At 35.3% G+C, this 27,096-nt stretch overlaps 1 protein-coding gene across 3 annotated transcripts; it reads left to right on the top strand.

The window, feature by feature from the left end:
• Positions 1 to 6,580: 6,580 nt before the first annotated feature.
• On the top strand, positions 6,581 to 26,767 carry LOC107947085 (uncharacterized). Of its 3 annotated transcripts, none has more exons than XM_016881647.2 (27): positions 6,581 to 6,975; positions 7,061 to 7,156; positions 7,243 to 7,400; positions 7,505 to 7,778; positions 7,846 to 7,913; positions 8,013 to 8,082; positions 8,182 to 8,547; positions 9,534 to 9,613; positions 9,727 to 9,778; positions 9,998 to 10,151; positions 10,303 to 10,390; positions 11,280 to 11,382; positions 11,488 to 11,575; positions 17,379 to 17,476; positions 18,513 to 18,695; positions 19,075 to 19,326; positions 19,988 to 20,083; positions 20,201 to 20,295; positions 20,397 to 20,460; positions 20,551 to 20,638; positions 20,744 to 20,817; positions 23,815 to 24,078; positions 24,168 to 24,241; positions 24,978 to 25,084; positions 25,247 to 25,365; positions 25,664 to 25,741; positions 25,976 to 26,767. In XM_016881647.2, exons 1-27 carry the CDS (start codon positions 6,799 to 6,801, stop codon positions 26,186 to 26,188), a joined length of 3,579 nt encoding a protein of 1,192 aa, XP_016737136.1. In that variant the 5' UTR covers positions 6,581 to 6,798; the 3' UTR covers positions 26,189 to 26,767. The 3 variants fall into 3 exon arrangements, with proteins under 3 accessions (XP_016737136.1, XP_016737129.1, XP_016737144.1); XM_016881640.2 differs by having other exon boundaries at positions 6,589 to 6,975; positions 25,664 to 25,807; XM_016881655.2 differs by having other exon boundaries at positions 6,589 to 6,975; positions 10,064 to 10,151; positions 25,664 to 25,807.
• The last annotated feature ends 329 nt before the right edge of the window (positions 26,768 to 27,096 follow it).

Below are 27,096 nucleotides of genomic sequence, written 5' to 3' on the forward strand. Positions count from 1 at the left end.
CTCGACATTGCTTGAAAGTCCAGAACAAATGTTTGAACACTCGACATCCATGAAACAACTAGTTATTGTAGTACACATGACTTGTTTCTATGCCAGTTACACAACCTGGGATGTATGTCTCCAAGACTCGACACCACTGCCATACCTCGCTGTATGACGCGTCCCACCTATTGTGCATATTCTTCAATGCCTTTTACTTTGCCATCCACACCTTACGGTATGAAGGTGTGTAATTGAACTGAGTATGAATATTTGTAATTAAAATAGACATAACAATCCTGGAACTTGTTTTCACTATAAGCAATATAATGTCTACGATCATCTCAGAATCCAATTTTGGATGATCCTGTAAAATACCTGCAACCACGTGAGTACATTAAAATTAGCAATTCAACTATGACATAATCTATATTGGTATTGATACAGTACCTGTCGCAACACACGTATAGGGAGCGGTAAACTTCTTTATCATCCAAAACCCTGTCTTCTTCTTAATAGAAGCTATGATTTTCCATCCACATCTATGGTCTTGCATTGCCCACTTCACCTTGAACTTATCAGCACTGGATTTAACCACGTGGAAGTTTACCCCGTTTTTGATGTTGTATCGCTTCACTATAGCGAGAAAACCATCTTTAGTGGAAAACTCCTTCTCCACTTCAAAATCTCCCAAATTTAAAGAAGAACTCATGTGGCCCTGGTAGTTTTGCAAACTCCAACCCATCATCTACTGATAAGTCCACATTATGCATATGGGTTAGAGACGAGACGCATTGAATCATAGATCTTCTTCGGTATCTTCATTAGGATCTTCACCTTTTCCACCATCTTTTGGTTCAGTTGGAATAGTTGATGGTCTAAAAAATAATGCAATTTCTGAACCATTAACACCGGGCTCCTGGATTGGATCGGTATTAGATCACTATTGTCTTAATTCTCAGACCCACCAACATCTGCTATATTAGATGTCCCATTGCCAGTGGATGTCATAAAGAGTACATCATCCCTTCTCATGTAGTTTTCAAAACGTCCAAAATCATTTGTCGATAACCAACCACTAGAAGTTGATGTCGTTCCCCTATAAAAGTTCATAGCATTGAACGTCGGTTGATCGAAGTTCAAATCAATACCACTAATTGAGTGACGTGTATGGGTTGTGTATTCTGCCCTACCACTTTAACCTGACTGTTTAGTGCTCTGCCTGCCGCAGTTAAAATTTAGGGCTGAGACATATGAGTGTCTTCACATTGATGATTCTAGAATATCATAATTGAAAGTTCCTAACAAAGTGGTGAACCTACTATACAATTGTGTCATTGGACTATCGGTATGTTCTTTCGTTCTAGCATCTTGAATAGGAACAAATGTCGACGTTTGATTGTTTTGGTCTGGCCTTGAAATTTTGGCATATAACTTAAGAAATAGTGATCCACTACCAGATGCGTTTGCGACATCGCCTCCAACCCTCTCACACCTCTGATATCGAAAGCGTCATATCTAACGGGGTCATCTGAAACACCAAATTGATATTTAAAGGACGATACTCTAAGCTGGTTGGATCAGATGATTTTCTGCCTAATTCTTGTCCGTAGTTCTAGCAATTGTATGTTTTGGTTAAAAGCCAGTCGCACTGTGTTCTCTAATAAAAAAGCGACCCTATTCTTCGTGTCGCACACTTCACCGTCGTAATAAATAATAACATTAATCTGCCCACTCATTTTCAACCAAATAATCTATCGAGAGACATTCGAAATAAAAATATTATGCAAAAAATTAATGCTGCAACTAAATATGAACAACAAAAATCAATGCTTACTTTTATGCAAATTGCGTTGTTGCTCCAACTTATATCATCTCCACAAACTTCTCTTCTTCTGGTCTTTCAACAACTTTTTATTTGCTTGTAAATGGCTTATACCACTTGAGGCTGAAATATGTTTCATTTATAGACAAAAAAATGAGCTTCAAGTTGATTTTGAAAATTTTCCGCGACTAGTGGGAAGTTGAAATTTGTAGAGAGATAACACTCCAAGCAAGACGCATTGTCAGCAAGAGTATTGAAAGCACATCCAACTAGAAGCGTTTTGTAACGACCCGAATTTTACCGTTACCGAAAAAGTGTATTTTCGGGTCTCTATTTCTGAAAAACGGATTCGTAAATATTTATTAAAAATATTTACGAAGTAAAATGAGTGGTTAATTAGAGTTTAATTAAGTGAATTTAATTTAATTAAGAGTAATTAGGAAAAATGACTAAATTGAATAAAGGATGAAAGTTAAATTGTAGATTAAAAGAAAATGAAGAGGACCAAAATGGCAATTATGCCATTTGTCCTAAGTGAGGCGGCATAAGCATAAAAATATGAGATTTTTATGTGTTAAAATATATATTAAATTATTATTATTAAAAGTAAATAAAAAGGAAATAAATGAAAGAAACAAAAGAATAAAAAGAAGGAAGGAAACAAAATAGCAGGAAACGAAACAGAGAAGAAACAGGGGAGAAAGAAAGAAAGAAAAGAAAAAGGGAAAATAGGGTTTAAGGGTTCCAAGTTAATTTGGTAAGTCAATTTAGCCCCTTTTCTTATGATTTTTGAGTTTTTGGAATCCTAGAGATAAATAGTACCTGTTTTAAGTAGAAATTTTGAAAGTCATTAGATTTCTAAGTTTGGTTCATGTTGAATAAAATGATGGAATTGGGGGTTTATTTGATAGAAATTTTGATTGGAATTGGATAAAGGATTGAATCGTAAACTAAGCTATAAGTTTTGAGTTTTAGGGATTAAATGGAAATAAATTCGAAATTATGAAAATATGCTGGAAATTTAATAGTTAAGTATGAGTTTGGACAAAATTTGAATAGAAATAAAGTATGAATTAAGATAGAAAAGTAAGTGAATTTAGTTAGAATTAAATTGAAATTAAAGTAAATCAACATTTTGTACTAAGACTATTTTGGGCAGCAGTAGTAGTCTAAGTTTGAAAAATTACCAAAAATTGTAGAAATTGAATTAGAGGATGAGTAAAATATGGAATTAAATATTATTGAGTCTAGTTTCTTATAGAAGAAACAATATAAGCAATTGAATTGTAAATTATGAGATATAATGAATTTTGTGAGACAAGGTTAGAATAAATTCGGGTTCCCCTGTTCTGACTTTGGAAAATCACCAAAAATTGAAGAAAAATAATTAGAGGCTTAAAGTTATATGTTTAGAATCCCTAATGAGTCTATTTCAGGAGAAATCAACGGGAATATTATCCGAGTTCTGTACTGTGAGATAATTAATTTTTAGTGAAGAAGGGATGAAACTGTCAGACAACAGAATAGGGGTGAATTTAAAGAATAAACTGTACTTAATGGCTAAACCAAAAATTATGAAAATTTTATTGTAAGAAGATTTGTGAGTCTAGTTTCAGGAAAAATTAGCGGATCTTAATTTAGAATTCTGTAACTCAAGATATGAATTAGTAATGTATTAATGATTATGAATTGTATTAATTTCGTAGTCAATGTAGTACCGGAAATCTCGGCTAAGAAAGGACAAGACAAAGTCAACGGGAGTTAGCTCGAAAATTACGGTTTCTATTTCTATAATCCGAACTTAGTTATTATTTGTTATATTTATATACATATGGCAATTGTTAGTGTTAGAATTATGATGTTTTACAATTGGAATGGATTGATTTTGGTATGCGATGAATTTATTGAATTTATATTGATTGAAATTATTTTGATTGAATTTATATTGATTGAATTATATAATATATATGATTTATGTAGAAATTTGAATATTGAATGAATATTATATTGAAAAATATATTGATTAGAAATATGAGGAAATTGATATGAATATATGAGATTGTGATATTTGAATATTTGATATTGAAAAGTGAATTGAATTGTATTGAATTATGAATTAATGTGAATAATTGAAATATATTGTTGAATTGAATGAAATTGTATGAATTGTGAAAATGGGTGAATATATGTGATTATCAGAATGGTATATTGATGAAAGAATTATTAAATTGAGAAAGTGAATGAAATACCCTATTAACTAGTCGGGCTGAGTCGGATATAATTGGCATGCCATAGGAACTGGAAGTGTACGGGATTTGCCGGCTTTATCGATCAGGCACCTCGTGTGTCGTATCAAGCACCTCGTGTGTCGTATCAGGCACCTCGTGTGTTGTTTTAGGCACTTTATGTGTCGTATACTGATTAGGTACTATGTACCGTTTTAGGCACAATGCACCGTACTGGTGTGTTTGGGTTGGAATCCGTGTATCCGTCAAAGTCCGGGTTTGTTAATAGGGGTAAATAAGTGAAAGATAAATCGAATAAATTTGATTGATCAAGCTATTGAAATGAAACGAGAAATTGAATTGAGAATTGAAAATTTAGATATGAAATTGAAAATATGAACCAAAGGTTCATGAAATGATTGGAGTTCGAATTGATGATATATGATGCCACTTGATGAATTGAAATGTGATTTGAGATATATGAATCGTATGTATATACTGAAAGCTATCAGGGATAGTAAGTTGATATGATATAAATGAAATCGACAGTTATTGAAATGAATTAAAATGGAATATGATTGATAAGTGTATAGTTGAATATAGTTTAATGATATTGAATTGTGAGTAAATTAAGGAAAGCTATACCGAGTAGTAAGTGAAAGAATGGAGTAAATAATAATGGATTTAGTTAAGAATTGAACAATTATGTTATTGTGTTTATTATATGATTTGTATAAAATTTATATGGTAAGTAGTTGAAATTTATCTATGAATAAATAATTGCATAATTGTAATTGTTATTATGATCTTAAGTATTTGTTATATTATTAAATGTTCGGATTATAGAAATGCCACTGAGTATACCATACTCAGCGTACGGTTTGTTTCCGTGCGCAGGTTAAGTAAAGATAGTACGTTGAATCAGTATCCCAGGACGATCCCGAATTCATTAAGGTAAAGCATGTTGAGTATTGATAATGGCATGTACCCAGGATGTTTAATGAGAGTCATTTAGGTTGTAAAAGTATTGATGAAATGAGTAAATTATGGTTGGCAACGGTATGTAGTATGAATTTTGAAATTTACTAAAAATTCGTAGTGATTCTAAATTAGTCCCGAATTGAATTTACTGTTCATATTGGACCGCGAGGGCCCATTAAAGGGACGACATCTTAAAACTAGGATGTGTGTGAATATTTATTTTAATTAATGACTGAAATTGGACTGTACTGACTGGTAATGTCTCGTAACCCTGTTTCGGTGACGGTATAGGGTTAGGGGACGTTACACGTTTTTAGTACAATGTCAGTTAGACGCACTTTCAGCTGGACGTGTTTTTAGTACACTTACTGATAGTGGATCTCCCTTGGAGCGTTATCTCTCTACAAATTTTAACCTCCACTGAAGACAAAAACTCATCATATATCCCAGAATCCCGTGATATATTTTTAGAACCCATCTCGTCAATATTAATGCACTGTGATAAATAATTTACTAAAATATTGGATCAAACTAGTATTGAAAATGTGCAAAAATTTTAAAACTAATATTTCATCCTAAATGAGTACTCTGTGTTTCGATGAAAATACGATGTTTTTAAATTTTGAATGTAATAATAATTATTTAACAATTTTAAAACCCTAAATCCTAAATAACCATACTTTAAAAACCCTAATCTCAAACCCTAAAATATAAAACACTAACCTTAAAATAAAAAACCCTAACACCATAAATATCTAGATGGAAAACACTTCTAGCCGGAAGCTTTTTCAGAAAACACGTCCACTTCGGAGCGTTTTCCTAGAAATACACAAAAAACGCTTCTAGCTAGAAGCTTTTTCAGTTGATTAGTCAAAAAACGCATCCACCTAAGAGCGTTTTTCTGCATTAAACCTGAAAATGAGTCTACGTGGAAGCATTTTTGTAAAATTAGCCTATTCCCATAATTCTTCCAAAAAACGACTTAATCAGGTAAATTTAAATTTTTTTTGGCATTTATTAGTAATTTAGTCTTTTTTTTTGTACTGGCCAGTACACCATATTCCGACCTATAGGGGCGAAACTAATCGATACGCATCTGTACGGCTGGTGCCAATCAGAATTTGCATCAGAACGGAACATAAAGTTTATTTTTTCAGTTGGCACGAGCAATTATGGAATGATATTGACTACAATGTTTGTAACACCGACTCAATTAATAACATTATCAATATATACAATTGAGAGATATAATAAAGTATGCATAATACAATTAAAATGTAAATATTATATTAAAATAAAGCTTTGATTTAAAGATAAAATTAATGTTTTATAAATGCAAATAAAATACACTCAAATGTAATGTCATGCAAAACTTTTATTGAGTTTTTTTTAAATAAAAAGATTAGTATATACTCAAATAATATAATTTATTTTAATTATCACTTTTTAATTGCCTGGTTAATATTCTATTGATTGTAACACAAACTCACATACGTACTTAAATAGTAGCATAAGATAAAACTTAAATCCCAAAATTAATATAAAACCAAAAATTAAAATTGAGTGGAACTAAACTATCGCAAATGATTCGAAAAATCTAATTGAATCGAACCCAAGGCTTTATTTAAAACCGCGCCGTTTACCTGATTGAAGTAGAAGGTCGTGATACAGCGCGCAGGCGAATTTTCACGAGGCCCCAGCCGTGTTGAACTCCATCACCAAAACGGAAAATTTGAAAGAATAATTAAGCTTGTAGTATTTGGTCATCCCCAGGCGGAGACACCGTCAATGGCGGCATCATCATCGTCACTGACGGCTGTGAGGTCATGGAGAACGGCATTTCTTACTCTGAGAGACGAAACACTAACAAGCCCTCCTTCCATCCCTCAACTTGTACAATCCCTAATCTTCTCTCACTCTCACTCTTCTCTCATATCTGCCGCCTCCCACCTCCCTGCTCACGAGGTATCTTTTTATTTCCCAAAATTCCACCATCTTTCTTGCTCTTACTTTTCATTTAATGTTAAGGATTTTCGATTGTTACTTTCAGGTGACTTCCGATCTTTTATTTCTCATCCAACTTGTTGCCAATGCCTCCCAATTTCAACACGATTTGGTCCCTACATTTTCCAACACTTGCCGCTTGGTATTTGAATTTCGATCATACTTGTTCTTATTTGTTTATTTTCTATTTGTTATCTAGTTGCTAATCTATATCCTTGTTTGCCCTAGATCCATGATGTCAGTCATCGGGTTTCTCTCGATATCAATACCTCATCTTGGGCCTTGCTTCTTGACTCCTCCACCAAAATCATTGATCATTTTCTTGCCAAAGCAACGTCCAGTGCTTCTTTGTATAAACCAACTTTAGAATGCTTGGAAACTCTCAGGTTCGTTCAATTTCACATTCTTTTCTTATCCATTTTTCTTTTATTTTTTATGCTTGCTCGAATTCATTAATAATAACAATATTATTAATTTTTTCAATCCTCAGATACCTTGTCAGTGAAAACCAACGAAAATGCTCTCTGCCAGATGATATTCAGTTGGTAAATGTTCTTCTTCACATCATTGCACGTTCTCATACGGATTTAATCTCCTTGTATGCTTCAAGTCGCAATCAAAAGAGTGCTATTGAAATGGGGAAGAAATTACAGAGAAATGGTAGTTTTTGGGAAGTTCTAACTGCTTCCTTTACTATGCTTGGTGAACTATATTCAAGGAGCGGTTCTTCCTTTCCAGTAGATATTTGGCAGTCAACCATTCAGGCAAGTTCTCTATTTGGTTTTGGTGGCTTCTGTAAACATGATGCTGAAGTTGAGTTTTTTTAATTAGGTTTTTAGGAAGATGATGGATTTATTAGCCTCTAAGAATATGGTTGTGGAAGACATTATCATGTCAAGGTATGATCTTTCCTTCTTATCCGTGGAGAGAACTTGATAAAATAAAAACACGCATTGCTCTTTCAAGTATTAATTAACAAGTTTTCTTGTTGTCTACAGGTTTTATTCTTCTCTTCTGCATTGCCTTCATTTGGTTCTTCTGGATCCTAAAGGTTCTCTTTCAGAACATGTAAGCAAATCATTACAACTTATGGACATAGTTTTAATTTAAATGTTAAATTCTTTTTGCTTTGCTACTGCATGAATGTAATACAAAAGTTACTTTCAGGTGTCTAGTTTTGTGGCATCCTTGCGTATGTTTTTCGTTTATGGCCTTACCAGTGGAAACCAAGTCATGTGTGCTGCTGTGAGTTCCAAGGAGAAAGAATCTGGTTCACCAAGGCTTAAGCTGACTTTAGAAGAGCCTAAACGAACAAATAGTACTCCATATAGGCCTCCACACTTGCGCAAAAAGGACAATTTAAATACTAGGCAGGCTAAAGCTCTAGATCCTCAGAGTTCTTCTGATCAGATTTCTTCTATGGTTGATGTTACATCATCAGACTCTGATTACAGTGACAGTGATGGATCACTTAAAGATATTAATGATTCTCGATGCTCAAAGATTAGAGTGTCTGCCATTGTTTGTATACAGGTAAGTTTAGAACATCATTCCTTCTTACTTGTGACTACCTTTTGATTTTATTTCCTCAATGTTTATATGCAGCTATAAAGCCTTCTTTGAGGTGATTTTTGACCTTTCCATATTAAATGTGGAAAATTTTTTAAATGTGGCGTTTTTTTGATCTAGGAATTAGTGGGAATACTCATGAACAATGAGGAAGATACCCAAATCTAGGTCGTTCAGCGTAGACCAATTCTTTTAGAACTGAAAATTTGTAGTCTAAATTGTTAAAATTTCTGATTAGTCATATGAATTGAAATTAAATAATTACTTTGAAATCAACATTGATATGGCATGAAGGATGGTTTTTTGGTGGTTTGTTTTATATGTTTGATTTGATACTTCATGCATTTAGGATTTCTTATGTCTGTAAATAATTAGGTTGGAAGTCAACTTAAATTGGTTTTATACTGTTAATTGCTCTCCATGTTCTTCAAAACAACCAAAACTCTATTTTATGCTTCCTAAATCTTTATTAGTACATTCTTAAGTACTCCTTCCTGAACACCTGTCATTTTGTTGATGCTGGAATTTCTGAGTATCCAGCTGTTTTATATTTGGTTCAAAACTATGATCTGATAGCCCTTTACCTTTTTTAGTTTTGTGATAGTATTTATTTTGTTACTGTGATATTGCTTTCTTCCACTCCTGGATTAACTAATGTGAATTGATGCTATCAAAACATGGACACTGCATGTCTTATTAATTTTTTATTATATGGTTTTCAAAATTTGGTGGAATGGCACTTCTTGCTTGGTGGCATTTTGTGGCTCCATTTTGGCCATTAATGGGAAAGGTACTAGTGAATGATCTCATTGTCCCTAAAAAAGGAAGAGTGCCCTAATTCTTTAATTGCTCCAAAAGACTTGGATTAATGTGCGTGTACTTTCACTTTGTGCAAGCACATGAACTTGAATCTGAATCAGGGCTTCTTTGGTTGCGTGTTTCTGGTGCAGGATCTTTGTCAAGCTGATCCCAAATCCTTTACATCTCAATGGACAATGCTTTTGCTGACCAATGATGTACTACAACCAAGGTAATGTAATCCTATTATTGCTCTATTGAGCTAATTTTCCATGAAGTTTTTTATCATTTTGTTTTCCTGTAGCAAGTCTTTCTGTTCCATTTATTTAACATAGCTGACTGCAGAAAATTTGAAGCCACTTTAATGGCATCCTTGCTATTTGATCCTTACTTGAAGGTAAAACTTTTGTCTTTGTAGGTTTTTTTTTTCCTTAGCATTTATTGTTCTTGGAAAATTATATAACACCTGCCTCATGTTTAGTTTAGTTGACAATCACTGGATTATGACAAAGATATGTTCTTTGTTGTTTATGGCTTTACATCATATAGTTGCCAGATGTGTTACTTAAGCCTAAATCGTGATTTTTGCTTACATGAGCAATTTTGTGATGCCTAGGCACGGATGGCATCTGCCTCGGCTCTGGCTGTCATGATGGATGGGCCTGCTACTGTTTTCCTTCAGGTAGCAGAATATAAAGAATCTGCTAAATTGGGATCTTTTATGGCACTTTCTAGTTCACTTGGCCAGATACTAATGCAGCTGCATACTGGTACTTGATTATATCCTGTGTAGTTCATTTTTTTAAAGACTCTGCTTGCCTTTGGTACTTCCCATATGCGTTTCTTACTTGTTAGTTATTATTATGAATTTTGATAAAGTTGTTTATAATAATATCTTTGGCCCTTGCCTTTGTGATGTAGGTACTCTATACTTAATTCAGCATGAAACTAATAGTCGTTTGCTGGTGTTGGTTTTCAAGATTCTAATGCTTTTGATATCATCCACACCGTATGAGTCTTTCTTCTTATCTCTTCTTGTGGTTGCTAAAATGCTTACTAGTTTTCTTCCTTTTTAGCTGGTACTTTTCAATTAATGCTTTCTGTTGCATGTATATTCATACGACACTGAACTCTGTTTCTTTTACTTCTGTTCAATCGGGTATAATAAAGCTGAATCTGTGGAGTCTCTTTTAGGTGGCAATATAGAGACAAATATAGTGAATTATACCTACTGGGAAAAAAGAACAAAAAAAGAAGAAGAGAGAATCTGTTCAAAACAAAGAGAATGAAGAGAAATTATAAATTGATGGGATTATTTTAAATTCATATTTTTTTTTTACTTTTGGGATTATTTTAAATTCATATTTTTTTACTTATGAGATTGATGAGTGGCCTTATATCAATCCCTGGGTGATTCCATTTCTATCTTCTTTCTGTCCTTTGTTGCCCGCATCATCCTCTCCCTTCTCTTTCACTGCTAATATTGTTTTGTATGCTCTTAGTATCATGATATCTGGTCATTGTCTGGAAGACTGATAGGATCTGCTTTTGTGGTGTGCTTGCAAAATGATTTACATGATATGCACTTCTGTAATCCAGGTTAGAACAGGTTTACAATTCTCTGAACTGATAAGAACAAACTAGATAATCAGATCTATTTTCAGGGTCACTTGGACTTACGAAAGATTTAAGTGGTAGAATTGTTTGAATAGTTTCTATGCATAAAGAAAAAACCAGTGTGGTTTTTATTGGATGTGTTGGATAGCAGCTTGAAAAGGAACTGATTACTTTTTATCCATGACTTCATTAAGTTCATATGTTGCCTCCTTTGATCTTTTAGGAAGAGCCTAGCATATTTATATTGGATTTATTTTGTCGTTTTGCTTGTAATTCCACAGATATTCACGAATGCCAGGCGAATTGTTGCCAAAAGTAATTTTATCTTTACAAGCAAGGATTGAAGCTGGTTTTGCTTTCAAAAGTGATCAGACTGGTTTGCAGGCAGGGTTCTTTTAATTGTTTTCATATTTTATCTTTGACTGGTGTGGATGGCAACATTTAGGCCTTTCGCTTGTGAAGATAATTATGTCTTACTTCTTTTGTTAGGCTGCTGCTATTAGCTGTTTGACAACTGCTTTATCAGTTTCACCTTCCATCCAAGTGAAAGAAATGATTTTAAAGGAATTGTCGACAGGTTAGCTCACTTTTTATAAATTTTGCCCAATTGTTATGGTCAAAATTAGTTTTCTTTTCAGGTAGGTTCTCCTCTCTTCTTTTTATAGGGGGAGGTGGGGGTTGGGGGAGGGTGGAGGACATGAATTTCAGTTGTGAAACTAGTTAAAACATATATGGCAATCATTAGAGTGGTTTCAAATGAAAGAATTTATTAAAAAGCAATATGCTGATTGGTTATACCTTTGGTAATAAAATTAAAATCGTGGAGCTGATAACTTTTATAACGACATCTCATGCTTAGGAGAGAGAACGTTGTGTGACTGAACCCCAGTCAGAGTTATAGGAGGCACCGGGATGTACTCTACTCTTAACGTTTTGTCCTTGGTTTTCATTTTGTTTCTTCAACCATTTCATATTATCACAAACATACGTCTCTCTTGAAGGATTAGAATTTTTTCCCCTTTATCACTTTCTCATGTATCATTCCATTGCATGTTGAAGACTAATGTCTTTTAACGAGTTTTTCACTAATTCAAATCCATGATTACATGTAAGCATTTAGACATTATTGCATTGGACACCATGTTAGAAGGCTTAAGAATAGAAGCTGGTTATGACTTGCTCGCCATGTTTGTGACCCATTACCTTGTTGAACACTTTACACATGGTTCATAAAAACGTTTGTTAATGGAGAAATTGCTGCAATTTCTGTTTATTGTCAGAGGATTTTTGTTGGGTATGTCACAAAGGGACCTGAGTGAATGTGTGTATCTGTTAGAATCCTTAAGATTAAGGACAGAATACTTGCCTTAGTCCTAGGAATTACCTTGTATAGTAGGATCTAATATTAATCTCTAATTCTTACTGATTAAAATAAAAAATAATCTTCTCTCTAAAGTTTGTTCATGGTATCGGAGCCATTGGAATTTTTTTGATACCGACTTCTCTAATCTCTCGTTCCAAACGTCCCCTTTCTTCAATCTCTCTTGTCTCTTGTTTTATTCCTTCCCATAAGTGACATTATCGAAACTACGTCTGAGATTGAAACCTCACAAATGATTCCAAACACTAATCAAGGAACTCCTCAAGGGGACCTTAATTCCTATCTTATAATCACTAACCATCGGCTAGATGGGAAAAATTTCCTACAGTGGTCCCAATCGATCATTATGGTGATCCGTGGTCGTGGAAAACTAGGGAATATTAATGGAGACTTCCCACGACCAGCCACAACAGACCCAACTTATGGCACCTGGGAACTCAACAACTCGATTGTAATGGCTTGGTTAATCAATTCAATGGAAGGCCATATTAGTCGCACCTACCTCTTCAAAACTGCAAAAGATATGTGGGATGCAATCAAAGAAAATTACTTGGATCTTGGAAATGCCTCCCAAGTATTTGAGATCAAACTGAAATTAAAGGATATCCGACAAGGAACACTTGAAGTAACTTAGTACTACAATAACTTGAAAATTTTGTGGCAGGAATTGGACGTGTACTATGAGGCAGACTGGGGAGAAGGCAAGGAACACACCAAGTTTATGGCTCACCTCAACAAGGAACGTATTTATGAGTTTCTGGCAGGACTGAACCGAGAACTTGATGAGGTTCGTGGTCAAATTCTGGGCAAAACCTCTCTACCAACCATTGGTGAAGCATTTGCAGAAGTTAGAAGAGAAGAAATGCGTCAACTTGTCATGTTGGGGGATTTAAAAGAATCTAAACCTGTGACAACTGCTGGTCACCGTCCCATTGAAAACTCGGCCTTTATCTCCAGAGGCCCACAACCACAAAAGCCATGTGCTGGGAATGATTCAGGCTCAACCAAGCCATGGTGCAGCCACTGTAACCGTGTAGGACATACAAAGGAAAAATGCTTCAAACTACATGGCTCCGGGAAAAAATCAGAAGGATAATAAGGCTGCACTAGTATCCTCTAACACCTCCACTGCTGCAGATGAAACTCTTGATGTTCGTCTAACCAAAAATCAACTTGAGGCTCTCCATAAGATACTAGGCACTACCACTGCTCAAGGATCCCTAGCCACTCAAGGTACTGCCCTCAACAGTACTTTTGAACCTAACAATCTTCTTGGATATTCGATTCGGGTGCCTCCGATCATATGACAGGTAACTCCACCTTGTTTCACACCTATACACCCTGTCATAATCAGTCCTGAATCCGCATTGCTGATGGCTCTTACTCACCTGTGGCTGGTGTTGGAAAAATACAATTAACAAAGAATTTTTCTCTTGATGAAGTGTTACATGTTCCAAACCTATCTTGCAATTTACTTTCAATCAGTAAACTAACTAAGGATGAAAGTGTCCTTGCTGAATTTTCTGCAACTGGTTGTGTGGTACAGGAACAAAACTTGGGGAGGATGATTGGTACTGCTAAAGTTGATGATGGTCTCTATATTTGGAATAAAGACAGTGGACAAGAAGGGTTGGCTCTATCTATCTCCAAGGAAGATACAATTATGTTATGGCAAAGTAGACTAGGACATCCGAACTTCTTGTACTTGAAGAAACACCTTCCACTGTTATTTAGAAATAAAAATGTTGATTCCTTGAGATGCGAAATCTGCCAGTTATCCAAAGACACCCGTGTACCATACCATTGAAACCCTATAACCAGTCCCAACCATTCTCTTTAATTCATAGTGACTTATGGGGAGCCAGCCGAGTGAAAAATATTACAGGGGCTAAGTGGTTCATAACTTTCATTGATGACCACACTAGGATTTGTTGGGTTTACCTTCTCAAAGAAAAATCAGAAACACTTAAAGTTTTCCAAAACTTTCACTCAATGATTCGAACCCAATTTAACTCTACCATACATACTCTCCGTACTGACAATGGGAGAGAATATTTTAATTCTATCATGAGTCCTTATCTTGCTGAACAAGGCATCATACACCAAAGTTCTTGTCCTGACACCCCTCAACAAAATGGGATTTTCTAGAGAAAAAATCGTCATCTCCTTGCTATGGCTCGTGCACTAATGTTCACCATGGGGGTCCCAAAATACCTGTGGGGAGAAGCTGTCCTAACAGCCTGCTATCTCATAAACCGACTACCATCAAAGGTTCTAAATTTTCAAACACCTATAAATATCCTTCAAAAGGCTTTTCCCTTATTTCGCGTTCCCAATCTTCCACACAAAATCTTCGGTTGCAAAGCTTTTGTCCATAATCACCAACCAAATCAATCCAAACTTGATCCTCGAGCCCGTACTTGTGCTTTCATTGGCTATTCTCCAACATAAAAAGGCTATAAGTGTTATTCACCTATCTTTCGTCGACTGATTATCTCTCGGGATGTCACCTTTTTTGAGAATGAACCATACTTTACAGTAGCTCATCTTCAGGGTGAGACTCTTAATGAAGATGAGACTCTTAACACCCTTCTCATTATACCTCTTGATCTTACCACCATTACCAAGCCTACAAATCAGGGTGTTATTGTAGTTCCAGATTTAGACAGTGGTTCCCCCATGCAGCAAGAAATAGAAATAGGGCAGCCACCTGATACAGAAAGGCAGCCAGAACAGGCTCCAGAACTACGAGTTTATTCTCGACGACAGTGTCCTCCTGAAGCCGAGACAGCAGTGCCAAGTTCATCCTCAACCGAGGACTGTTTCGAAACAGAAGTCTCACCTTTATCGCCATCCATCTACCTTCCAATTGCTGTTCAAAAGGGCACAAGAAGCTGCACTCAACACCTTATTTCCCGGTTTGTGTCCTATGAAAACTTATCTAAGTCTTATAGAGCTTTTGTATCTAATATTGATTCTGTAGAAACACCAAAAAATATAGAAGAGGCTCTTGAATCTGCTGAATGGAGGAAAGCTGTGATGGAAGAAATTAGGGCTCTCAAGGTAAATGAAACTTGCAAAGTCTTGGATCTACCTAGTGGGAAGAAGACTGTAGGATGCAAATGGATCTTCACCACAAAGTTTAAACCTGATGGCAGCATTGATCGACACAAAGCTCGGCTCGTTGCTAAGGGTTTCACCCAAACCTATGGCCTAGACTACGATGAGACGTTCGCACCGGTTGCCAAACTAAACACCATTCGAGTTCTTCTATCCCTAGCTGTCAACATGGACTGGTCTTTGACTCAATTGGATGTAAAAAATGCATTCCTCAATGGAGAGTTAAATTAGGAAGTGTACATAGATTTCCCACCCGGGTTTGAAGAAAGCAAGGGCCAAGTATGCAAGTTGAAGAAATCCTTATATGGGCTGAAACAGTCTCCAAGGGCGTGGTTCAGCTGATTTGCCAAGGCTATGATCAGTAGGAGCTACACCCAGGGGCAGGCAGATCATACCATGTTTTACAAGCATTCGAAAGGTGGGAAATGCTGCATCCTTATTGTTTATGTGGATGATATAATATTAACTGGGGATGATTCAAGCGAAATTAAAAGTCTAAAAGAATTTCTTAGTGCTGAATTCGAACTTAAGGACTTAGGGAACCTTAAGTACTTCCTTGGAATGGAAGTAGCAAGGTCTAAAACAGGGATTTCCATCACTCAAAGAAAGTATATCCTTGATCTATTATTTGAGGTTGGGATGTTGGGGTGTAAACCAACTGAAACTCCCATGGAATTCAATCTTAAATTGGGAACTGATAAAGATGGAGAAGAAGTCGACAGGGGGAGATATCAACGACTGGTAGGAAAACTCATCTACCTATCTCACACCCGTCCAGACATAGCCTTTGGTGTGAGTGTTATCAGCCAATATATGCATGCTCCAAGAGAGAAACACTTGGAAGCTACTTACAGAATTTTAAGATATCTAAAGGGGACCCCTGGTAAAGGCCTACACTTCAAGAAAACTGCCAGCCGAAGTGTGGAAATTTACACTGATGCAGACTGGGCAGGGTCTGTCAATGACAGACGTTCTACAAGTGGTTATTGTAGCTATGTGTGGGACAATCTTGTGACATGGAGAAGCAAAAAACAGCCTGTTGTAGCACGCAATAGCGCAGAGGCAGAGTATCGAGCACTATCTCATGGCATATGCGAAGGAATATGGATACAACGACTAATGGGAGAACTAAAAGTGCTCTGCAATAGACCTATAAAGATGTATTGTGACAACCAAGCAACTGTAAGCATAGCTCAAAACCTTGTTCACCACGATCGCACCAAACATGTAGAGATAGATCGCCACTTCATCAAGGAAAAAATTGACTTAGGAGAAGTGTGCATCACCTACCTACCTACCAGGCAACAAGTTGCAAACATGCTAACTAAAAGCTTGAACAGGAACATGTTCAAAGAACTCATTAGCAAGCTGGGTTTGATAAATATCTACACTCCAGCTTGAGGTGGAGTGTTAGAATTCTTAAGATTAAGGACAGAATACTTGCCTTAGTCTTAGGAATTACCTTGTGTAGTAGGATCTAATATTAATCTCTAATTCTTAGGAAATTACTGATTTCTAGGGATTGATTCCTTTTCTGTACTTAGTTCTACCTATAAAAATCTGTAACCTAATTAAAATAAAAAATAATCTTCTCTCTAAAGTTTGTTCAGTATCATTCATGTAATGCAATAACTCTTTTTGGTTTCTTTTAATGAAATGATAGCTGGTACTTGATTATTTATTATTCATATTCTTATTATTATTTTACGGTTGAGTCTTTCCGATGTGAACAGACCATCAGTTGAATGGATACCACTTCCAGTTTTCATTGACCTGTTCTCTCTATCCTATAAGCTTATGAGTTAAGAAGTTGATTTTTTGTTTCTCTCTTCTAGAAATCATTTTCTAATTGAACCTTGTTATTTGAAGCCTATTCTAGGTTTTGTGGAGGCTGACAATAATTCTGGTGTTTTTCTAACATTACTTCAGCATTGTGAACGACTAAGCAACCCAACAGTTTGCTTTGAAGCACTTCAGGTAATTTCAAGTAAATTTAAAGTTATAGCATTTAATGTGTTAGTTGGTCATGTCGAGTTCTGGTGGCTTACTAATACTTCTCTGGTTGAGCAATGTATCATTCTTATCCCTGATTCTTGTGTGCTCCTTTCCTCCTTTCTCCAGTTGATACTTCCTGATTTTTCACAATATAGAGTGTAGGATTATTGGTAAATCATTGGTAATTATTCAATATATGTTGTTTCATTCAATTAGACATTGCTAAGATGCCAAAACTAGCTGCTTGCTATAGCAAAGATAAGAGGAAATAATTGAAGCTGAAGAGGGAATGAGATACATTTGGATGTGTTGTGAACCACTGGATTACTAAATAATAAATCTGGTATCTGTGCAATAAAATTGATGAACCTTTTGTAAAGTTAATTACGAAGATAATGCTTGTTTTATTAATGTTGATGTTAAGTGAGCATGTTTACAAATGCCCATTCTTGTCTTTGGAAGCTTTCCTTTTCCCATAGACAACACACACAAAGAGGAACAAATGAAGGAATTGGCTTTTGGATGATTGTGATCTATATTGATCAAGATCCATGTGGAAAAACAGAGTTCAAGATAAAATAGAATAAATTCATATTTGTTTGTCTCAAAAAAGATACTTTCATTTTTGTCATTTTGCAATGTTATATTTTGATTGAGAAGTATAATGATGGAAGATATTCTTGCAAAATTTTGAAGTATGTGATTTACTTTCTGTGGGGTTCTTTGTTTGGTTTCTTTTATTAAGACTTTGTGTGGCATATAGGTGGGCTTTATTTTCAATGGGTTGAAATTGAAACCTAGGTTTATTCATACACACATGTATATATGCATGTGTATCTCTCTTCCTCCCTCCCTCCCTCCCTCTTGCTATATAGATAGAGAGATTGGTTGTGTTAGGTTTGATTTGTTGATTTTTGATATTGAAACTTGAGATTTGAGTTTATTCTATTAAGATTCCTTTGAGCATTTTGATTTGAAAAAACCTTTTGTGTATACATATATGCATTTCATGTTGCAGGCCCTTCGAGCCATTTCTCACAATTACCCGGACTTAATGTTAGTATGCTGGGGAAAAATTTCTGCTATTGTTTATAAATTTCTGAGAGAAGGTAATGTCGAAGTTGCAACAAAGTCCTGGAAGGAACTAGCTGGAAATACAGCTCTGTTTGTTGGGGAAAAAATTGTTACAGCTGCTATAAAGGTGAAATTGCCAACTGGTTTCCTCTTCTTTTTTATATACATATATTTATGTATGTGAGCATGTATATATATGTGTCTGTATATATGATTGTGGCAATTTTTGTGACCAATTGACATTTCATATCAAATCCTTTTATATGTACTCTATAGGTATTAGTATCATTTTTATTTTGCTCCTTTGGGTTTTGTTGTCTGGAAACTCCAGAAACACATCCATGCACCAAATACATGGAAGGCCAGGAGACTCTTCTTGCCAGAGTTATTAGTGTGTGATGGGCAAAGATGCCCTTATCTGTGTGGTAGTTTTTGTCAGTTTCCATTTCTGATTTTCTCTTTTTTTTTCTCCCTTTTGATGTTAATTTATTATTTTCATTCTTCAGGTTTTGGATGAATGCCTTCGTGCAATATCTGGTTTTAGGGGATCTGAGGATCTTTCGGAAGAAAATTTTTTGGATTCCCCATTTACTTCTGATTGCATAAGGACAAAGAAAGTATCATCAGCTCCATCATATGGACCCCGGGGTCCAGAAGATGCAAAAGAAGAAACAAATACATTCCCATCAGGACTTCAGCAGTGGGCTGAGACAATTGAGAAGCTCATGCCTCTCATTCTATGGCATACATCTGCAATGGTTAGTTAGCTTCTTGTTCCTCCTCTTCAGATCACCCAAACAACTGACATTCAGCAGATTAAGGTTTATTCAAGCTGAGTTGCTTGATTCTCTGTTATTATTATGATGATGATGATTGTCATCATGGTTTTGTCTTTATTCTTCTATGTGCAATTAGAGGTGGATGCATGCATTTTGCTTTGCCTTAAACTTTTTATTTTTTTATTTTCCTCTAAATAACTATTTTTTGGCCAATTATGTTATGGTGTAAACGATTCACAACTTTAGTAGCTAATTTTTTTTATAGAAAAAGCCTAAGTACTCTAGTGTCGAATGGAAACACATGACCTTCAAAATTCTGAACTGCTGGCACCCTTGGAGAAGCTTGAGAGTTCTGATTTATAACATGGAAGGCATTGGTGCTAGATGTAAGAGCAACATTGAACTGGTGAAGGTTAATTGTTTAAGCACAAGAAACTGATTTGTAAGAGCTAGTTGAGAATTCATTTTGGCCTCATTTAATGCCCTGCAGGCATACAATAACTTATGACAGCTTTGATTTCCTTCATTTTATTGCTTATCATTATCATATCATTCATTGTAGGTGGTGACTACACTTCTAACAAGATTGAAGTATTATATTCTTACCTGTATATGACACTAAACTGCTTTTCTTTGGAAGGTGAGAACTGCATCAGTAACTTGTTTTGCTGGAATCACTTCTTCTGTATTCTTTTCTCTCTTGAAGGAAAACCAGGACTTCATTGTTTCGTCTTTAGTAAGTCCTGATTTAGCATTATTTAAAACCTGAAATTTTGTTCCCTTCCCCTTTTGTGTTGATCTTACATAACATTCACTCCATTTTCTTGTGATTTATGTTTGAAAAAAAAAATAGATCAGTGCTGCAGAACATGATAAGGTTCCTTCAGTTAGGTCAGCTGCTTGTCGAGCCATTGGTGTTGTCTCATGTTTCCAGAAAGCTTCTGCGAGGTGATTCTGCAATGTTACTAGGATACAAGTTTTTATGATTTAATGGGTTGTATGTGCAAAAATGATGAAAACTAAATTTACGGAAAGCCTAAACTATTTAGTGCAGAGAACCTTGGCAAGTTTATCCATGCTGTTGAGATTAACACTCGTGATTCTGTGGTCTCGGTAATTTTAAGATCTTTTTTATTTACACCTTAGGAGTGCTTATATATCTAGTGTTTAAGATGCAAGTTTTACTTACAAATACTTTTGCAGGTGCGAATACCAGCCTCTTGGGCTTTGGCAAACATATGTGATTCTATCCGTCACTTTGTTGATGATGTTCCTTTAAAACAGTCAACAGGTAGCTTTCTGGCGTGATGGAATTAGTTTTTGTATTTTCTATATATAATAGACTTAATACTATTATTTCCTGTATCTAATTACTCTTTTCTTGACACTTTTATAGATTCAGAAACAAACTTCCATTTGGTGGACTTGTTAATTGAGTGTGCTCTGCGTCTAACCAAGGATGGGGACAAGGTATAATATGTTATAAGGCATCTTATAACCTTTCATGGACTAATGAGATTGGTGTGACGGTAGCTTTTAATTGTTAAATAGTAATTTGATGCACACTTTGCCTTTTTGTTGTGTATGCTTCGGATACAGTCACAGCTTTTTTGTGTTTGTTCTAGCAAAACTTTTGAGTTTATTTCTTCTTTCATGAGTTTCTTGATATGGTTTTCTATCCGCTAGAAGTTTGTTATGTGCCTTGGCGTAGGATCTAGTCATAGGTCTAGCCAAGAAAGAATTCTTGCTTTGACCTATGGTTACTCAAAAGGTAGATTCGTCCTTGACTGAACCCCCTCTCAAAATAATGTTTCTTTTTTATAGAATAATTGCTTATCTTTTTATTTCATATTGGCACCCTTTTATAGATTGTTAATAACAAAGAAAAGAGTCCTAATAGAATTCCTAACTTAGAGTATATGAAGGAAATAAAAACTTAATATAATAGAGAAAATAAGTAAAACTAAAACTCTTAATAAAACCTGATATAATAAATAAATAAAACTAAAAACTCCTATTGCAATAAAAGCGTCCATATCATTACTCCCCTTCTCGGAGTTGAGCTTGTCCTCAAGCTCAAATTCAGAATAAACATCAGAACTTATCCAAAATCATCTATCGCATCATCATCTTGCTTGCCTTCAACATCTGGTACTTCTATCCAAAACCTTTTACATTTGTGTCTGTGTCAATCACTTAATAAATGGTGCAGAAGAACCTATTTTGCCGTTGTTCCCTGTTGGTTCTGTTGTTTGTATCCCTCCCTTTGCAATGCTCTTAGTTGTTGGAATGATTGAATTGCTGCCAGTGTTTTGGGAAGTTGGAAGTTGTTGGAATGATTGAATTGCTACCAGTGTTTTGGGAAGTTGGCCAATTCATGATGGCTCGAGATGACAGTTTGGAAGAGACATTTTGTTTACGTTCCAATGTTCGAGCCATATTCATTGCAACACAAGGTTTTCTGGTTGTTGCATCTCAATATCAATTCTAAGTTCCTCTACCAACCTGGCAATAAAGAGGTTTACTTGTTGTTGAGGTTTAAGATTAGCAGTCCTAGCCAATAGCGATTGAAATTGACGTTGATATTCCTCTACAATCCTAGTTTGTCTCAAGTTGGCAAGTTCCCCCAAGGGGTTATTACTCATAGGTGGCCCAAACCTTACATGACAACACTCTTTGAAGCGCCCCCAATCAAGATTTGCCTTCTCTTCTTCCATTTGATCAAACCACAATTGTGCCTCTCCTAAGAGATGGAATGAAGTTAAGCCTACTTTGTCTTCTTCGTTAGTTTGTTGATTGCCAAAAAAATTTTTGCATCTTTTCAGCCACCTGGTCTTCAACACCATCATAAGTGGGAAATTCCATCTTAGAGTATCGTGACACCATGCACCCACCGTGTTGTGAGTCTGAGTTCCTTTTTGTGCCTCCGCTGCTGCCCTGTTCTTCATTATTTTTCTTTGAATCCCCTTTCGTTATCTTTTGGACCGGAAGAGAGAATATCGCCACCTGCTCCTCTAATGCTTGTTACCTTGTAGCCATTTGTTCCATGAAAGCCTCTAGCTTGGCTGTCAAAGTCTTTTCATCACCCATGACAGCTGGCTCAGATACCAAATTGTTATGTGCCTTGGCGTAGGATCTAATCACAGGTCTAGACGAGAAAGAATTCTTGCTTCGACCTATGATTACTCAAAAGGCTGATTCGTCCTTGACTGAATCCCCTCTCAAAATAACATTTCTTTTTGATAGAATAATTGCTTATCTCTTTATTTCATATTGGCAGCTTTTTATAGATTGTTAATAACAAAGAAGAGAGTCCTAATAGAATTCCTAATTTAGAGTTTATGAAGGAAATAAAAACCTAATATAATAGAGAAAATAAGAAAAACTAAAACTCTTAATAGAACCTGATATAATAAATAAACAAAACTAAAGAACTCCTATTGCAATAAAAGCGTCCATATCAAAGTTCAACCGGGTAATGTAGGTATGAGTTACTTCATATGAGAAAGAGAATGTAGAAGACGGAAAGGGCATGGGTATCTCTCCTTTTTAGCAATTTAGAAAATGTATAGGGTAGTCTGGTTTAGACTACATATTCATTCATTGATTCGCTTATTATTACAACGAGACAATGTTTCTATCTCTCACTAAGCTAGTAAATTATGAAAAGTAAATCGGGAATCTTTGGAAGAGGCAGCAAGACGTTATAAAAAATTATGTATCTGCTTTAATTTCCTAAAATTTGGGTTTGGTGGACAAAGCAAATCCCTTCATCACATTTCGATAAAATAGACTGGATCTATGTCGAATTACTAAGATACATGTACTAATCAAATAAATGAATTTCATTTTGTTCTTGTGGAGGTAATTTTCTTTTGCTTGTACACATCTCCTAGTTTTATCTTAACTCATTTGTGTTACTAAAATGTTGCTAGTGAGAATGTTTTCTCATTAAACTTGAATCTGGAACTTGTAGGCTCAGCTATATGATTATTTCTTCCATAATAAATCCAGGAACATATGAAGTGCTGTCAATTTGTCTAGATACCTTTTGCTTGACGGCAAACTGCAGAACCTTGTTTGTTATTTTGTATATATTTTCTACATTTGATCCCAGTATCCTGGCTGCATTTTACTTTGTTTGGGTAATTATTAGTTTATTATGTTAATTGGACTCGGGGGTGAGTGTTGGATACGAGTATGTATCTTATGCTGGTATGGTTAGATTTTTCTAAGTTTTTCCATATATTGGAGCATCCTTGAAGGTCATATCTATACCAATGTGTTAAGACATTCGGAAATGGGCACTTAAAGAAAACTGAGAAGTTGCAGCAACATATTCGGTTGATGTTCAGCCAAGTGATAGTTTATAGGCTTTCATATGTAGAAGAGATGGAATCTATCATCTTAGCACATCAATTAGAAACTCTTTTAGCTTTTATATCTCTTCATGTTTCCTTCTATTAGGTTAAATCAAATGCTGTAAGAGCTCTCGGAAATCTTTCAAGATTTGTCAGATACACGAGTTCATGTTTGGATAAAAAGCCAGTGGCAAAATTAGGATTTTCGTCCACTTGCAACCAGGTTACTATGTTGCCAGCGAGAAATGATCTGAATGCTTTTGATGGAGGTGTGATACCTTCATCCTATCCTGCATCATTGAAGGATTTGCATTGGCTAGAGAGAATGGTGCAAGCTTTTATATCTTGTGTTACAACTGGAAATGTCAAGGTATTATCTCAACATGGTGCAAGCATATAATCATTTTTAATGTTAGTTTAGCTATATTCTGTTTCTTATTGCGACTTTACATTTACTAGGTTCAATGGAATGTCTGTCACGCGCTGAGCAACATGTTTTTGAATAAGACAATACAACTGCAGGATATGGATTGGTATGACGATGCTAATTTCTTCATGCTCTTTTTCTTAAGAATACAGCCCCAATAGGTTTAACTCTTCTTGTTCAGTACAGTTTGATGTAAAGGTTGGATGAATTATTGAATGAGCAGTTTGCCCTCACATTGTTTGGGCATGTGGGCATCTCTCTTGCCTTTAGTCTACATTATCATGGGTGTAGCCAGTCCTAGTTTTAAAAACCTGCACATTAAGGTTTGATGATAGGAAGAAGTCACGAAATTCATAGTTGTTTTCAGCTAGTAACTTCTTGTTTGGAATGGTGCTCGTGGATAGAAAACTAGCTTAGCTCCCTTAGATCTTTTTCACTGCTAATTTTGTATGGTTATATTGTGCGAACACTTTCTCATTATTTGGTAGGTTTCCTACCCTACCTGGGACAATGTTTAATATTAAACTCTTTTTGCATGTGAACAACTTTTAATACCTCTTCTTAAGATAACATATCCTAGCCTTTGATGAATATACTGGCACGAGTCATTATTCTCAGAATCCTCAACTTCTATTGCCTCTAAACTTTTGTTTCTTGGTCTTATTAGTAATAAGACTTCGCTGCTCATATATCTGAAGCTAAAATGTGAAGGTCCTCCAAGATATTTGAATTTTAGTTACTAGATCATTTTCAATTTCACATGCTATGAGCAACTTATTTTCCTTTTATACTTTATGATGCATAATTGATTTATATTGTATGAATGTATATGATTTTGGCAGGGCTCCATCAGTTTTTGGTATTCTTCTATTACTTTTACGTGATTCTTCGAATTTCAAGATCAGGATACAAGCTGCTGCTGCATTGGCTGTGCCGGAAGCGGCAGTTGGTGAGTAATACTGCTACCTTCAATCATTATTTATTGCTAAACTTAGACTTAATAACTGGGAGTCTGGGATTTATCTGCTTCTCTTCTGTTTACTCTTGGTTTTAATCTTATGTTTGACATTTTAAAGCTGAGTATTGACATGGCATACCTCGTTTGACACAGATTATGGGAAATCTTTCCCCGACATTGTCCAAGGCCTGGAGCATGTAGTGGAGAATCTAGGTTCTGACTCAATTTCGGCACCTTCAAGTTTCAAATATAGGATTGCACTTGAAAAGCAGGTTATTCTATGCATATGATAGTCTTTTGAAATGATATAACAGTTTAGGAATCTTGCAATTTCTGCATTTATCAAAGAAATACTTATTACCTAATCCATGTCAATTGTATTAAATTTAGTGAAATTAAGAGACAATTTGAATCACCTCAATAATTCCTGTGAATCTGAAGTTTCATGACAATTTTTAGAATGAATTCCTTCATTTATTACTGATTATTTCATAAAATTTTGGTAGGATTCCAAGGTAATTAAGACAAGGCCCTGCCTGATCATTAATTGGATTTTTTTTTCTATCGCAGTTAACTTCAACCTTGTTGCATGTTCTTAGCCTTGCTTCAGCTACTGACCACAAACCGCTGAAAGATTTTCTTGTCAAAGTAAGATTTAATCGACCTCATTTGACATTCACAAATGCCATGAATGAATTCAGTGCTCCTTTGTTTGTAAGTTTGGCATATCATTTTTGTTTGTTAAAATTGATGGTTTCTCATGTTCCAAATAGAAAACAGCTGCATTCTTCATGGAGTATGAAATTTCTATAAGATATGAACTATTAAAGCACTAACGAGTTTCTTTTCTGTAAGACATTAACTATTTAACTCGTGTAACAGAAAGCATCTTTTCTGGAGGACTGGTTTAAGATGCTGTACTCATCACTAGGGGAGACGAGTTCTGAGTCTGATGTCGTTGGAAGTGATTCTGTTGGTAACCAAAAGAAAGAGATGATAGCCAAAGCTATACGGTCCATAATCGAAATTTATGAAACCACGGACCAGCATACGATTTGTCAGAAATTCAAGAAGCTGAACAATAGCATAATCTGATGGTCCCATAATCTGCCATTTTTATTTTGCTCGGTAGCTCTGGCTGATATGTTATATTGGGTAATTTTAGTTTGGTCACCTTGGACACTACTTTTACTCAGATGAATTGGCCATTCGTCCTTGATGTACCAATTCATTGGATTGGAAATACCCTTTCCTATCCAATGATTTAAACAGAGAGATTGGAGTAACTGAACTAATCCCATATGCAGAAAAGGCCCCTCCTGGTGGTGAGGAGAGTTTGGTACAGAATTTCCAGTCATACTCCGCTAGGCCGGCAGAGCAAAAAAATGGAGAGGGTGGGGGTTGGATCCTAGTGTGTATTAAATTATGATAGGTTTTTGGTTGTATTGGTGCTGTGTGCGGTATGAAGGGGGACTGGGATTCCAATAATTTAAATGCATTCACACATGGATTACTACATTCTAGCCTCTCAGACAGATTTTCTTTTTTGTTCTTGTAACATGATAGTAGTGTTATCAAAGGATCTCTGATCAGATTCTCAAACTATGTAGTAATTTAATTCGTATGCATCTATCAGCACGGTCTAATGAATAATTAATGCCATTTTTCCAATGAGATTACCGGTGTTTTTTGGAGCTAACTTGTATTCGGTTAATTGTAATTCAAGGCAACTTCTTAAGTTAGAAGTTTCAAATTGTTGGTTAATGAAGGCGTGGAATTATAAGCGACGAAAACTTGTTTGGATGAAATGAATATCAAATACTTCAATATTGAATTTTAATATTTTTTTGATAATTTGATTTACTCATCTAAATTTTAATTTGAAAGTGTATAATTACAATAAAGTTAGAACACAACTTTAATGTTCTAAAAGTAAAATAATGAAGATTTGCTTCCTAAATTTTTAAACTTGAATTCTTATTTAATTATTATATAGATGTATT

Source organism: Gossypium hirsutum, chromosome A08 (genome assembly GCF_007990345.1).
Source record: "Gossypium hirsutum isolate 1008001.06 chromosome A08, Gossypium_hirsutum_v2.1, whole genome shotgun sequence".
NCBI lineage: Eukaryota > Viridiplantae > Streptophyta > Magnoliopsida > Malvales > Malvaceae > Gossypium > Gossypium hirsutum.

Coding starts and splice junctions, on each gene's coding strand:
- LOC107947085 (XM_016881640.2), top strand. CDS start 6,799: ATGGCGGCATCATCATCGTCACTGACGGCTGTGAGGTCATGGAGAACG. Junction 7,779..7,845: donor TTTGGCAGTCAACCATTCAG/GCAAGTTCTCTA, acceptor TTTTTTAATTAG/GTTTTTAGGAAGATGATGGA. Junction 20,084..20,200: donor ACTTCATTGTTTCGTCTTTA/GTAAGTCCTGAT, acceptor AAAAAAAAATAG/ATCAGTGCTGCAGAACATGA.